Source organism: Pongo pygmaeus, chromosome 9 (assembly GCF_028885625.2).
Source record: "Pongo pygmaeus isolate AG05252 chromosome 9, NHGRI_mPonPyg2-v2.0_pri, whole genome shotgun sequence".
NCBI classification, from domain to species: Eukaryota; Metazoa; Chordata; class Mammalia; order Primates; family Hominidae; genus Pongo; species Pongo pygmaeus.
Window position 1 is genome coordinate 118,664,745 of NC_072382.2, and position 15,804 is coordinate 118,680,548.

The 15,804-nt window shown below is 40.3% G+C and overlaps 1 protein-coding gene across 21 annotated transcripts in view; it reads right to left on the minus strand.

The window, feature by feature from the left end:
• SIK3 (SIK family kinase 3) overlaps positions 1–15,804 on the minus strand; it is a 258,649-nt gene that overhangs the window by 53,054 nt on the left and 189,791 nt on the right. For 20 of the 21 annotated variants that reach the window (XR_010127644.1, XR_010127643.1, XR_010127641.1 and 17 more), the window contains 2 exons: positions 6,309–6,433; positions 5,374–5,497 (listed from right to left, as the gene is read on the minus strand). Coding sequence is in view for 16 of the 21 variants with exons in the window: in XM_054441459.2 (XP_054297434.1) it covers positions 5,374–5,497; positions 6,309–6,433 (249 nt within the window). In the remaining 5 variants the exon portion in view is untranslated. Of the gene's footprint in view, positions 1–5,373; positions 5,498–6,308; positions 6,434–12,145; positions 12,650–15,804 lie in introns of those variants that run through there. The other variant, XM_054441477.2, reaches the window with a different exon arrangement.

Below are 15,804 nucleotides of genomic sequence, written 5' to 3' on the forward strand. Positions count from 1 at the left end.
ATCAATTTAGTAAGTCAAAATCAGCATTTTTTAAAATGGAATAGAATAAAATATATTGAAATGCACTGTACATAGTAAGGTAAGTTTTGCTTTTTTAAAAAAATTGTTTGCTGGCTGGGCGCAGTGGCTCATGGAGGTCAAGGAGGGAGGATCGCTTAAGGCTAGGAATTCAAGACCAGCTTGGTCAACAGAGTGAGATTCCATCTCTATAAAAAAATTTTAAAAACTAGACAGGCATGATGGTGCCTGGTGCTTGCCTGTAGTCCCAGCTACTTGGGAGGCTGAGGTGGGAGGACTGCCTGAGCCCAGGAACTGGAGATTGCAGGAAGCTATGATCACATCACTGCACTCCAGCCTGGGCGACAGAGCGAGACTCTGTCTCAAAAAAAAGTCTTTTGTTTTCAGTCATGGTGGTATACGCCTTTAGTCCCAGCTACTTGGGAGACTGAGGCAGGAGGGTCACTTGAACCCAGGAGTTCGAGTTCAGCCTGGACAAAATAGCAAGACCCCATCTCTAAAATCAAGCAAACAAAGCTTTTGTTCATTTGTATCTATATATGTGTGTTCTGGGTCACAGTATAAAATGTACTTTTTTCTTATCATAGCCCAAAATGTTTGTAAGCCAATGCTTTGCCACCTTATGGAGTAAACTTTACCTTAGAGGCAATGGTAAACCACTGAAAAGTTTCAGGCTAGAAAATGATATAATCAGATTTGTGTGTTTAAGTAAGAGAGAGAGAAAGAGAGAGAAAATGTACGTGTATGTGTGTGTGTGGTATGTTTTATTTATTTATATGTTTGTGTTCTGGAAAGATTACTCATGTAGCAAAGTTGACAATGGATTAGAGGGGGACAAGACTGGAGCCAGGAATCCATATAATTGGCTATTGTTTAATTGAGGCAAGGGAAGATGATAGTATGGTCTTAGAAGTGGCTACATGAATGGAGGGTTGAATTGACAGGATTTGGTAACTGATCAGCTGTGGCATTGGTGAGAGAGGAAACATCAAGGCTTGTGCTGGCCTTGGTCAGGTGGTGATGCTATTCACTAAGGCAGCAAATACAGAATAGAGCAAATCTAGGGAGGGGGAAGTTAAGTTCATTTCTGAATATGTCTCCATTGATCTGACTTCAACACATGAAAGTGAAGACAATGGTTAGCAAATACTTGGATATGTAGCCCTAGATCGAGAGGTCCGGGCCAACAAGTTAATTGAGGACTGATCACCACAGTGATCAATGAAGCTATGGCAGTAAATAACATGGCTCCAGAAAGATGTTGTAAAGATGAAAAGATCTAAAGGATGAGCAGAGAAAAATAAGTCTGGTAGAGAAGACGGAGAAGGTGCTCCCAGAGGACAGGAGGAAAATTGGAGAATATGGCGTCTCAGAAGCAATCAGAAAAAGTGTTTTAAAATGTAATGAGTGACTCAACAATAAGAAAATAAACAACCTGAATTTAAAAATGACCAATAGACCTGAAGAGACACCTCAATAAAGATATATAGATGGCAAATAAGCATAAGAAAAGATGCTCATCCTCATACATCACTAGAGAATTAAAAATTAAAACAACAATGAAATACCACTATATACCTATTAGAGTGGCCAAAATCCAAAATGCTGACACCACCAAATGCTGACAAGGATGTGGTGCAGCAGCAGCTCTCACTCATTGCTGGCAGGAATGCAAAATAGCATAGCCACTTTGGAAGACAGTTTGGCAGTTTCCTACAAAACTATCCATGCTCTTACCATATGATCCAGGAATTGTGCTCCTTAGTATTTAACCAAATGAATTAAAAATTTATGTCCACACAAAAACCTGCACAAAGATGTTACAGTAGCTTTATTCATAATTGTCAAAATTTGGAAGCAACCAAGTCATCCGTAGGTGAAAGGATAAAGGGTGGTACATCCAGGCAATGAAATATTATTCAGTGCTAAAAAGAAACGGGCTCTCAAGCTATGAAGAGACATGGAGGAACCTTACTGCATATTACTATTTGAAAAACACCAATCTGAAAAGGCTGCATGCTGTATGTTTCCAACCATATGACATTCTGGAAAAGGAAAAACTTGTGGAGACAGTGAAAGGATCAGTGGTTGGAGGGGGTTAGGGAGAAACGGATAAACAGGCAGAGCACAGAGGATTTTGGGGACAGTGAAACAATTTTATATGATATTATAGTGGTGAATACATGTCACTATACATTTATCAAAACCCACAGAATGTGTAACACTGAGAGAAAACCCTAATGTAAGCTATGGACTTTGGTTGATAATGTGTCAATGCATGTTCATTGATTGTAACAAACATACCACTCTGGTGGGGCACATTGATAATGACAGCGGTCAGCAGGGGAGGGAGGTAGGACAGCACAGAGGGTACATGCAAACTGTGTACCTTCCACTCAATATTGCTGTGAATCTAAAACTGCTCTAAAATATAACTCTAAAGAGGCAGGGCACAGTAGCTCACACCAGTAGTCCCAGCACTTTGGGAGGCCAAGGCAGGCAGATTGTCTGACCTCAGGAGTTTAAGATCAGCCTGGACAACATGGCAAAACCCCATCTCTACCAAAAAAAAAAAAAAAAAAAAAAAAAAAAAAATTAGTCAGGCATAGTGGTGTGTGCCTGCAGCTCCAGCTACTTGGGAGGCTAAGGGAGAATCACTTGAGCCTGGCAGGTCGAGCTGCAGTGAGCCATGATCACACCACTGCATTCCAACCTGAGCAACAGAGCAAGACCCAGTCTCAAAAAAGGGAGGAAGGGAGGAAAGGAGAGAGGGAGGGAGGGAGGGAGGGGAAGGGTGAAGTGTTAATCACTGCTGGGCAGTGATTAAGAAAAAGACTAAGGATATGCAGTTGACCAATAATGAGATCACTGGTGACCCTGGCCAGAGCAATACTGGACCACTTCTCTGCTTCCTTTTATAGTAAACTGGAAAGAGCGTTGTCTACTCCCTTTGTCTATTTTCCTTCTATTCCTTTTTTGTTGCAACCACATGATTAAGCTTTTGCTCCTGTTCCTCTGCCAAAAGTGTACTTCAGAATCATTAATGATCTAGGAAGGCGAGGGTGTGGGGGGATAAAAAAGAAACAAAATCATTAATGGTCTCCACATTTCTAAATGCAACATTCAGTTCTCAGTCCTCTTACCTGACTTGGCAGCAGCATTCACTCCCCACAGCTCCTCACTCCCTCCTCCCTCCTCCTGGGAACAGTTTCTTCACTTGTCTCCTAGGACAGCAGGCCCTCTGGCTTACCTCACCAGCAACTCTTATGATACCTCTTCACCTGCTTGTTCTCTAAATATCAGTATGTTCCAGAGTTTAATCCATGTACCTCTTCTCTTCTCTGTAACCACTGCCTAAAAAGTGAGCTCACCTCATGGCTTTAACTATTATCTATACACTGGGGATTCCAAACATACATACCCAACCCAGAACTCTCCTAAATGTGACTGCCAATTCAATATCTCAACTCTGATGTCTAATGTGCACCTCAAACACGACATGTCTAAAACATCTCTCCAAAATGTAAGTATTCTTCCCCAGTCATCCCCATCTCAGTTGGCAGTAAATCCATCCTTCCATTTGCTCAGGATAGAAACTCTGGAGTCTTTCTTTCATATCAAGTCCAACACTAAATGTTATTGGAGCCAAACTACCTGGGTTCAAATTCTACTTCAGTCACTTGGTAGCGGTGTTATCTTGGGAAAATTGCCTAATCTCTCCTAGCTTCAGTTTTATCACCAGTAAAATGGAGACAATAATCTTATGTATCTCATAGGGTTGTTAAAATAATGAAGTGAGTTAATGTTTGTGAAGTGCTTTGAACAGTGCCTGCCACACATGGTATGTAGCATCTCTTGAATCTGATCACTTCTTACCATCTCCACCTCGACACCCCAGACTGGGAACCAGCCACTAACATCTCTTATCTGGACTATTGTAAAAGTCTCCTCCTAACTGGTGTCCCTCCTTCAGCCTTTGTACCTTTCGGCCTACCGGCAACATAGCAGCCAAAGTGATCTTTTTTAAACCAAAGTCACCGCAAAATTTTTTCACCGCAAAATTTTTCAACTTTTTTGTATGTTTGAAATTTTTCATCATAAAATTTGGAAAAAACAAAACTCAGATTACATCACTCCTCTCAAAACCCTCCAATCCTGTACACTTCAGTCAGAGTAAAATCTAAAGTCTTTACATTAACTAGGCCCGAAAATTAAGCTCCCTCTTACCTCTCTGACCTCATCTCTCTTCCTCATCTCTCATCGCTCCTTCCTTCCAGGCACGCAGGCCTCCTCCCCGTTCCTTCCCATGCAGCCATGCTCCCTCCCCGCAGCCTCTGCGCTGACCTCTCAACAGCCGGGGGGCGCGGTGCTCTTCCCTGGACTGCACAGCATTTACCCTCACCTTCTTTCAGGCTTTGCTGAAAGGTCACTTTCTCCATGAAGGGGTTTTCATGCAACTTACCAACCACTATCCTAACTCCTTCTCTATTTTATTTTTCCCACAGCATTTAGCACCATCTTCTATACTATGAAGTTATCAGTTCAAAGGAGACAAGTTAAATCTACTCCAAGGTTCACTTCTTTGTTCTAAAATGCAGTTACCATGGGCTTCTACTTTGTTGTCAACCCAGTGGACGTATGTTCTTCCTTAAAATGAGAACAGATGATTAAGCAAAACTATATGACTTTTTGCATTGTCTCTAAAATGTTCCCTTCTTATGTGTAAATAAATGGTGATAAAATACTGTTAATTCTGAGTATCCTGTATCTATTTTCAGTGTTAAATTTTTCCAAGACCTGCCTACCTTACTGCCCACTCATTAAATAACATTTTTTAAATTTGATTCTGGAGGACAAAGAGCACAGAAATAGGAAATGAAGCAGTAGCAAGACTAAGATGCAAAGACTACTTTATCCTTGGCATTTAAAACCACGTTGCAATGAGAACCCAATAAGTGGAAATATCCTGAAAAAGGGTAGGAAGACAGAAGTGAAACAAAAACATTTATTGCATTACTGCTATGCCATGGGCCTACTGAGTCTTCACATACATTATCTCATTTAATCCTTACAGTAATAGCAGCCCTCACAAAACTCTCAGCCAATTTATAGATGAGGACACTAAAGCTGAGACAGACTTAGGGCCCAGATTCAAACCCATGTAGGGCTCTCTGATGCCAAAACCTGTATACTGTTTCTACAGAACCTTGCCCCCTGGAGGCATCAGGTCAGCAAGCTGGAGTTAAAAAAGGTTGTAAGTGGGCCGTTTATATTCCATCACTAAATTCCTGGGATAACTGAGTGGGTCTAACTTTCATGAACCCATTCATAGCTGTGTGCTAGTGACTCCCTTACCTGTGGACATAAAAAATGGGATGCGGAACTTTCCACTCAGCACGCGGGCCCGCAGATTCTGCAGTGTGCTTCCATCAAACGGCAGGGCACCGCACACAAGCACATAGAGGACAACTCCAAGGCTCTGCATCCCAAACAGAGAGGATATACAATTAATCGCATCAGGGGAAACAAAAAAGACTACTGTGGTGTGTGTATGCAGATGATGGTGAGTCATGCATACGATTATGGAACAAACTTTTTCTTCCATCTTAGAACAGTTAACAATCTTCTTTGCTTCTAGGCATTAATTTAGGGTAACATCCTGCATTTTTCTCAGTACTCCTTCTCTGGGGATAAGGTAAGTGGCCACAGTAGAAATTATCTCTGTTCTTGGCAACGGCCCCCATCCAAGCTGGCCCTTGGGGTTCTTTTGCAGATGCAAAGGGGAAATTTGAAATCTGTGGCTCAGTCCACAAGGTAAGTATTGGAGGAAAGATTTTGCACAAGTAGGCCGGGTGTAGTGGCTCATGCCTATAATCCCAGCATTTTGGGAGGCCAAGGCAGAAGGATCACCTGAGGTCAGGAGTTTGAGACCAGCCTGGCCAACATGGTGAAACCCTGTCTCTATTAAAAATACAAAAAATTAGCCAAGTGTGGTGGCTTGTGCCTGTAATCCCAACTACTTGGGAGGCTGAGGCAGGAGAATCGCTTGAACCTGGGAGGTGGAGGCTGCAGTGCACCAAGATCACGCTGCTGTTCTCCAGCCTGGGCAACAGAGTGAGACTCTGTTTCAAAAAAACAAAAAAAGACTTTGCACAGGAATTGGGACTTGAAAGAACAGGTGACCAGGATCTCAATTCATGTGCATCATTATGTATCCTTCAGGATGCAAATAGCTGTCATCAACCAAGGGTAGCTAATGCTGTGGGGTATAAGAGAAGGCAGTTACTTACCCAGATGTCCACTTTGGGCCCATCATATTCTTTTCCTTCAAAGAGTTCAGGTGCAGCATAGGGAGGGCTGCCACACCAGGTCTTCAGCAGCTGCCCAGGAGTGAAGAGGTTACTGAAACCAAAATCTAGAAAGGCAAATGGACATAATTCATATTATTGTAACCTTTTATTGTAACTGAGCAAACACTAGTCTCTAATCACTAAAGATTCCAAATCATTAAGTCTGAATATTAAATGCAAAAAGAGAACATTTAAAAACCACATAGCCAGACACTTAATAATAGTGAAACAGAGATATAGATGAGCTGAAATACAAAGATAAACATGATCAGTTTATGTCAGCAGAAATAGTACTGCTCCCTTCGTAAACCTAGGCAGAATAAAGCGAGTGGTACTTGTTCCTTTAAGAATGCAAATGGGGCTGGGGGCAGTGGCTCATGCCTGTAATCCCATCACTTTGGGAGGCCGAGGTGGGCGGATCATGACATCAGGAGATCATCCTGACCAACATGGTGAAACTCCCTCTCTACCAAAATACAAAAAATTAGCTGGGCGTGGTGGTGTGCGCCTGTAGTCCCAGGTACTCAGGAGGCTGAGGCAGGGGAATTGCTTGAACCCGGGAGGCAAAGATTGCAGTGAGCCGAGATGGCGCCACCGCAATCCAGCCTGGGCGACAGAGCAAGACTCTGTCTCCAAAAAAAAAAAAAAAAAAAGAAACTGGATGATGTTAAGACCACATTAGAATCAGGAAACACATGTAAGCCTACTCAGCTGGACCCAGAATTTTTATGTTATTTTAACTTCTTATGACAAACACATCTATGACCATTTAAAAATTAGACAAAGTGATATTATTATAATTAAGTAGTTTATTCAAAAGGAAGAATATGCAACTTATTTACAAACTGAAGCAAGAATGCTTACATTTTAATTTTAACTCTCCTTGTGTTTCAATTTTCCTCCCTTCTTCTCTCCCTCTCCTACTACTACAAGAGGCAGGAGATGGGAGGTAGCAGGGATGAGTCTTCGGGAGCTACACTAAGACAATGAGCAAGGATGGCCGGCCAAAGGATTGAGTCTTTGGTGTAGAAATGCTTTTATTTATGTATGTATACCCATGTGACAGGCTAGAAATCCCTCATGCCCCAGGGACACCATGTTCCCTGCAATCACAGCATCTAAAAATGTTAAGCACCCACCTACTCTCTGAAACCCGTCCCTCTCTTTTCCAGTTTTACTCTTGTTGACAACTCTCCTTTTGCTATTTGCTTTCCTTCTTTCTACCTTCTACAGGTTTTTTCAGTAGGCTCTGCTGATTTTAACCGCCTCTCCTTGCTCTATGTTTTCTCAGGGCTAACTCTTTTAATCTCACCACTTCTACCAGCATTTGATATAAATACCCCAAATTTATATGTCTGGCCCTGGTACCGCTCTTAAGTTCCTAGCATGAATCCCCAATACTTGCTTGGGAAGAAATACCTCAAACCCACCATTTTCCAAAGTCATACCTGCGCTTTCAGTGCTTCTACCCTCATTAGTGACATCACCACCTGTGTTACTAGAAACACTGGCGTCATCTTCAAGTCCTTTCTCCCTCTTGTTTCCCATTTCAAGCTGGTAATAAAACTCTTACTGCTTCAACTCCATGTGTCTTGAATCCACCTCCTCTTTTCTATTTCCATTTCTATCACTGCAGTTCATACTCTTATCATCCCTAGCTTGACTGATGCTATTGCTTACTTCCTATTTCATTTTCCCCTAAGCCACCCATTCATAGCACAAAGTTACACAAACCAGATCCTGTTACCTCCTCACTCAAAAACATGGGCTGGCTCCCTTCTACTTACAGAAGAGTCTTCATCTCAGCATTGTCATTTAAGGCCCTTCACAACCCAGCTCCATCCTATGTTTCCAATTTATCCCTGGCCATGCTAGCATCACTAGACTATTCACATCCTGTGTTTACATGCCTTCCATATGCTATTTCCTCTCTGTACCATGCCTTTTCCTTTCTTTTCCATCTTTAAAATATCACTCATTTTCAAGGCCCAGTCAAATATTACTTCCTGTATGAAGGCTTAACTGATTTCCACCAGAAAACACCATGTCAATGGCTTCCTCCTCCGTGCTTCCACAGCCTTTTGTTTATGCCTCTACATCCCATTAGTGCTCTGCCATATACATATATTATATATGATTTATTTATTTATTTTTTGAGACAGAGTTTCACTGTTGTTGCCCAGGCTGAAGTGCAGTGGCGCGATCTTGGCTCACCGCAACCTCCACCTCCCAGGTTCAAGCGATTCTCCTGCCTCAGCCTCCCAAGTAGCTGGGATTACAGGCATGCGCCACCATGCCTGGCTAATTTTTGTATTTTTAGTAGAGACGGGGTTTCTCCATGTTGGTCAGGCTGGTCTCGAACTCCCGACCTCAGGTGATCCGTCCACCTCGGCCTCCCAAAGTGCTGGGATTACAGGCGTAAGCCACTGCGCCCAGCCTTTGCCTTATATTATACTTAATTGTATTGTGTGTTTATACCATCCACTAATTAGTAAATGGAGGAGATACCGTTTTATTTATCCTAGTCTCTACACAGTGGTTCTAATACATAGCAGAGACTCAAGAAAGGGTCACGAAATTAAACTGCAATAAAATAACTGGGCCAATCCTCTCGTCACCTCCTGACTACTGGAGACTTCTCAAACAGACAATGGCAGCTGGCCAGCAACGAGAGCCTCTGCCTCCTAGCTGTCCCTCCCAAGGTTCTAAAATTAACTTAATGATCATAAGGGGTGTGGCAGTCAGGACCACAAATAGAATCATTATAGCTTCTTCTATGAGAAGATGAATACTCTCATTCATTAATGGAAATAAATAATACTTCTTCTGTGAAGTCCTCCTGGATCCCCTACAAGAAATGTCCCCTATCTACTCTGTCTGTACTTTCTTTCCCTTTATTATTTGAATACATAAATACTGTATTCTTCTAGCTCCTGAAAAACACCCTCTCTTGTAAAAATCTACCCTCTCTCTCTAGTTCCTTACCTTATTCTTCTCTTTTTCACAGTATCTAACAGTGTTTAACACAGTGGGCACTTAATGTTGACTATGAACAAAACTGCATTTAACGCTCTACCAACTAACTTGCAACTTTTGAAACACCATAACTTTCACTTACAAATTAAAGTCTGCACACACTGGTCACTGTTAAGATTTTTTCTTAGGAGAGTGGGAACAGGTTATAAAAATCCCAACAACTGAGATTCAGCAAAGTTGATGTCTCTGGGAATTATCCAGAAAGAAGATCCTTAGGTTTGCAAAAATAAAAGACAGAAAAAAGATCCTTAGGTTTGCAAAAAACCTTCACCAGGTCCTTTTCCACGGTCAGCCTTCCTCTTCTCTACAGTGCAGAGGACAAATGCGAATGATTCTGTTCTGCCTGATGGATTCTGGCACTGGAATGACTGGATAACAAACTCTAGAAGAATCATGGCGTTTTTTGTTTGTGTTTTCAACAGAGCATGCAACAGGCTAAGCAATGAATTTAAACCAGTTGAGTTTAAATTTGCCTATAAGCAGATAAAATGTACAGATTTCTCATTTTGAACCATTAATGTTTAGTAATGTTTCTAGCATTTTACTTTGCCAGGGAGGTGAAGGCACAAACCTAATAGTGTAAGCTTGTTATTTTATCTACCAAACAGGAAACTGTTATAAAGAAAACAATATCAAAGGGAACCAGCTTCAGCAATGTCTGCAGGCTTTTAGACTGCTAATAGTTATAAGGATTTTATATGAGAAATGAGTGTATGAGAATGAATGATATATTACGGCCAGACAACTAGAGAGGGCCACATCTGCAGAAGCACCTCCTTCTACTATGTTACATCCAAACAGCTGGCTTCAACAGCTAGACCCAATAACCAAATGCAAGATTTCTGTAAGATTCAACAACAACCAAATACTACTGGCTTGCTCTCATCTCCTATTATGCACCAAACAAAATCCTCTAGTCTCAGAAACCTGTCAAGAGGTCTTCTATAATCATTCTAAGTATTGTTACTCCCAACTCTAAGGTGTACATTCAAGCAAAATCTTGCTATTCCTTGCCTACAAGACACCTTTTACCCCCCAATTATGGGCAGATTCCTTTAGTTACTGAGCCTGTGGTATCCTAATTCTTTGTTTAACGTACCAAACCTAACAGGATCTGATCCACTCTCCCTTTTCAATATACATATTATTATAAATTGACGGTTTCATTGAAAGCATATGGCTGTCTTCTCTTCCCTACCAGTGGCTCTTTACTAGTATTTCACATTAATCTTCACTATTGCTATGCATCTTATAAGTTAAAATTCTGGCTAATTTGCTGCCCATTCAGCTATAACATAACTTATTTTCTGAACATTTAAATTATCCACGTGGGAAAGCCTCAAATTATTACCATGTACTAAATCTGGAAGTCATTTTGAAAATTCAGTGCCTTCCAATCAATACTTCTGGGACTGAGTAACTGGGATGGGAGAATACCTCCTCTTCATTCTCTTAGCTGTTTGCCTTTGGGGACATTTTGCTGCACATTTTAAGAGGACTGGAAAGAAAAAATACAGTTAAAACAAACTAGTCTATTTTAGGTTCTGTTGATAGTTCAGTGATGTACTAGGGGAATGCTGGGGTGTGTGGTAGGAAGTGGAGGTGGGGAACAGATAGACATGGAACAGAATCACTAAGAGCTTTGCTGTTTTCAGTTATCTATATGTATAGGCAACTGGAAAAAACTGAAAGATCATCCAAGTTGGAGGAAGAAAATTCTCACAACACAAATTCAAGCAATGAGTAAAAAAGAATGAGGAAGAATTCTCACTGGCTTAAGTCAGAAATGCCAAAGAAAAAGGTAAAGAAAAACTTTTTTTTTTTTTGGAGATGAAGTCTCGCTCTGTTTCCCAGATGGGAGTGCAGTGGCACAATCATAGTTCACTGAAGCCTTTACCTCCTGGGCTCAAGCCATCTTCCTGCCTCAGCCTCCTAAGTAGCTGGGACTGCAGGCAAACACCACCATGCTTAGCTATTTAAAAAAAATTTTTTTGTAGTGATGGGGGTCTTGCTATGTTGTCCAGGCTGGTCTCAAACTCCTGGGCTCAAGCGATCCTCCTGCCTAGGCCTTCCTAAGTGCTGGAATTACAAGCAACAGCCACTGTACCAAGCCAAGAAAAACTTTAGAGCTTAAGTTTGATCTGAACTTGAACCTAGAAAACCATTTCTATTTAATAGGCTTGTTCATCTTATTTTGGCTCTGGAGCTACTCTAATTCACAATATCTTTCATTATTTACTAAAGCTTCCTATTCTTAATGTCTCTTTTATAAGTCTCTAAATAAGTTCCTCCATTTCCTTCACTCTTTATGTAACATGTATTTATGGAACCCTTCCAATGAGAATAGCAATGTGTTAGATCTTCTAACAAACCAAAGGCATAAAAGATAGTTCTAGGGAAAGGCTCAAAGGAAGCAGAACTTGGTTGAATGGCCAGGATCTGGAGAGGCAATGAGGGAAGGTGGAAAGGGTGCTCTGAATGGCAGTCAGGAGGGAGCACGAGCAAGGGCAGAACACTTAGAATTAACTTGCTGAGTTCAAGTGACAAGCAAGACACTGCCCTGGGTACAATAAAGGGTTTGTAGGGGCATATGGCAAGAAATAAAGAGTGCACAGTAGCATCACGCCAGATAAAATACAGCTTCAAATGACAGAATGAAGACCTTGGACTTCATCCTGTCAACCATTACTATTTTTTCTTTCCTTTTTTTTTTCCTCCACATTTAAAAATTAGACTTCAGATACAAAAAAACTTGATTATGAATTTATTATAACCTTTGGCTCATGACACACTCTCCATGCTCCACTCATTTACTGCTTTTATTTCACTTGTTTTTTCCCTACAGCATTATTGAGACAAGGAATACTAAATATATTACTTCATATTCTTAATGTCTCTTTTATAAGTCTCTCATAAAATATTTTCTTATAAAATGTTATTTTTTTCTTTTTAATTTTTAAATTTTAAAATATAGAATAAAATAGAAATAAGGTCTTGCTATGTTGCCCAGGCTGGTCTCGAACTCCTGAGCTCAAATGATCCTCCCACCTCGGCCTCCCAAAGTGCTGGGATTACAGGCATGAGCCACTGTACCTGGCCATAACATATTTCTTATATTTCATATCCCATACAATTCACCCATTTAAAGTGTAATGTTCAGTGGCTTTTAGTACTGTTCAGTGGCTTTTAGTACATTCACAGAGTTGTGCAACGATTACCACAATCAGTTTTAGAACATTTTTCACCTTGTAAGGAAAAGGCAGTGAAAAAACAAAAGAAGAAATTTTAGAACATTTTCATCACCCCAAAAAGAAACCCTGTACTAATTAGGAGTTACTCCCCAACACCCTTCAAGTCTTTCACCAATGGCCCAACCCTAGGCTTTCTACTTTCTGTCTCTATGGACTTGTCAATTTTGGACATTTCACATAAATGGAATCATACAACATAGAAGCTTTAGTGTCTGGCTTCTTTCGCTGAGCATAATGTTTTGGAGGTTTATCCATGTTGTTGCCTATGTCAGCACTTGAGTCTATTTTATTGTTGAATAACATCCATGGTATGGACATTCCACATTTTATTTATCCATTCATCAGCTGGTGAACATTCAGATTGTTTCCACTTTGCAGCGACTACAAATAAAGCTGCTATGAACATTTATGTGAGTTTCTGTGTGGCCATATGGTTTCATTTCTCTTGGATATATACCTGGGAGTGGAACTGCTGGGTCACATGGTAACTCTGCTTAACTTTTTAGGAAGTATCCAAACTGCTATCCAAAGTGGCTGTACTATTATACATCCCTACCAGCAATGTACAAGGATTCCAATTTCTCCACATCTTTGCCAACACTTATTGTCTTTATTATTATTACTTATTATTGTCAATTCAGCTATCCCAGTGGATGTGAAATGGTATCTTACAGTGGTTTTCATTTATATTTCCCTGATGGCCAATAATGTTGAGCATCTTTTCGTGTGCTTTTCAGCCATTTGTATATCTGCTTTGGAGAAACGTCTATTCAAATCTTCTGCGCAGTTTAATATTATTGAGTTGTGAGTGTTCTTTATACATTCTGGATACAAATCTCTTATTAGATATATGATTTGCAAATACTTTCTCCCATTCTGTGGATCTTCATTATCTTGATGACGTCCTTTGATGCACAAAAGTTTTAAATGTTGATGAGGTCCAACTTATCTGTATTTCCTTTTGTCACTTATGCTTTTGGTGTGAATATAAAGGAACCAGTAAAACACAGTTCTTTCTCAAGAGGTTTGAGAGCCACTCTTACAGGCAATAAGGAGTTGCTAGGACTTCTGGAGCAAGCAGGTGATGTGGTAAAATAAACTAGAAAGCAAGATTAGGTTAGGTGTGAGGTGAATATTGAAGGCTGTGATCAGATGAGATAGTGAAAATGAAAAAAAAGAATTCAAAAGATGTTTTGAAAGGAGTGGACAGTACTTGATAACAAACAGAATATATGGGATGAAAAAGAAGAAGAAGTACAGAATATGGCCCTGAAGTATCTGAGCAGATGACAGACTTGAGGAAAGCAGAAGTTGGTTTGGGAAGAAAAAAAATTACTTTTTCTTTATGTCCTGAGTTTGAGAAGGTGATCAGAAATTTAAGTGAAGATATTCTGAGAAACTGAATTATAGTAATAAAAGGATAAAATATTTTTGAAAGAAAAAGTAGAGAAAAGGGAAGGATGAGAATTAAGGCTTCGAAAACACCCAGAGGTACTTCCTATTCCCTAGGTGCAAGAATAGAAAGAGGATGCAGCAAAAAGGAGAGAGAAAGTGCGGCTAAAGGAAGAAAGTCAGGAAAATGTAACAAGGAAGCTGAGAGAGGAGAAAAGCAGAAAAAGGTGGCTTTCAGCATCCATGTAATCTCATCCAAGTGTTATGTAACTTTGATGTGAGGGAAAACAAATGATGGCATAATTATTCTCGATGAGAAATGGTATCATTTTCCCCTCAGAATTTTTGTTTATTTGTTGTAAAGACAGGCTACATCACAGAAATGGACTACAAATATAATCCAGATCCATTCAGAGTTATCTACAATGTCAAGCTGTGAATAAAATTAGGCATTTCTTACCAAGATTGATGACAACCAACAGATACTAATCCTAAGTTATATACAAATACATTCAGAGTACTTAGAAACGAACGTCGTGGCCATGCAAGTGAGTGGCAAGAGCCCTGGAGGGAGCCATGTATCCCAGAAAAACCTGGAACTGGACTGTCCTTGACTCATCTCTCCAGTGCAACAGCTTTCCTATTTGTGCTGCATTTTGCAGTATTAAACAGTTGTTTTTCAAAGGACCCTCTGTTGTGTGCTGTGCTAGAGCACCTTGTATTTATTACCTCATTGAGATGAGCATTATTCTTGTTTTATGCCTGAGACATGAGGTTCAAAAGTTAAGTAACATTCCCAAGTACAAAGATTAAAGAAAAATTAGTACGAACCAGATCCAGCCTATAACACCAGTTCTCAGTGCCCTCAAAGTCCAGGCCCACATTGTGCTTTCAGCATCATGTATGTGTTTATATTTACGTTCACATACATCCCATAATTATTTTTATTGAAATTTGCAAATTTGCCAGGCACAGTGGCTCACACCTGTAATCCCAGAAATTTGGGAGGCCAAGACTGGCGGATCACCTGAGGTCAGGAGTTTAAGACCAGCCTGGCCAACATGGCAAAACCCCGTCTCTACTAAAAATACAAAAATTAGCCAGGTGTAGTGGCAGGTGCCTGAAATCCCAGCTACTCGGGAGGCTGAGGCAGGAGAATTGCTTGAACCCAGGAGGCAGAGGGTTGCACCAGAGCCGAAATTGCACCATGCACTCTAGCCTGGGTGACAAGAGCAAAACACTGTCTCAAAAAAACAAAAAACTTGCAAATTCCTTAGTTATTACAGTTTACTGTTTTTCATTTTATTATTGACTGCCACCCTTTGCTCTGCTTATGTTAATTCCCAAAGACACATAATCCTTCAGGAATACTGCGTCAAGTTTCTTTTAAAAACATGCATAGAAAAGAATGGTAGACACTGTATATCAATGGGAAAAGGATAAATTTCTCAAAAAGTGGCACAGGAACGATTGGTTATTCATATGGGAAAAAATTACATAGGCTGCCAACCTCACACTCTATCTCCAAATTAATTCCAGGTGGACTATAGCCCTAATGTGAAAGGTAAAACTATGACGTTTTTATTAAAAAAAAAAAAAAAAAAAAAAGCAGGTATCTTTATGGCCTCAGGGGATGGAAGAATTTCTCAAACAAGAAACAAAAAGTGCTAATCATAAAGGGAAAAGTGGTAAACTTGGTTACATTAGAATTATGCCAAAATTTATACACACATTAAAGAGAATGAAGTGAGAAACCA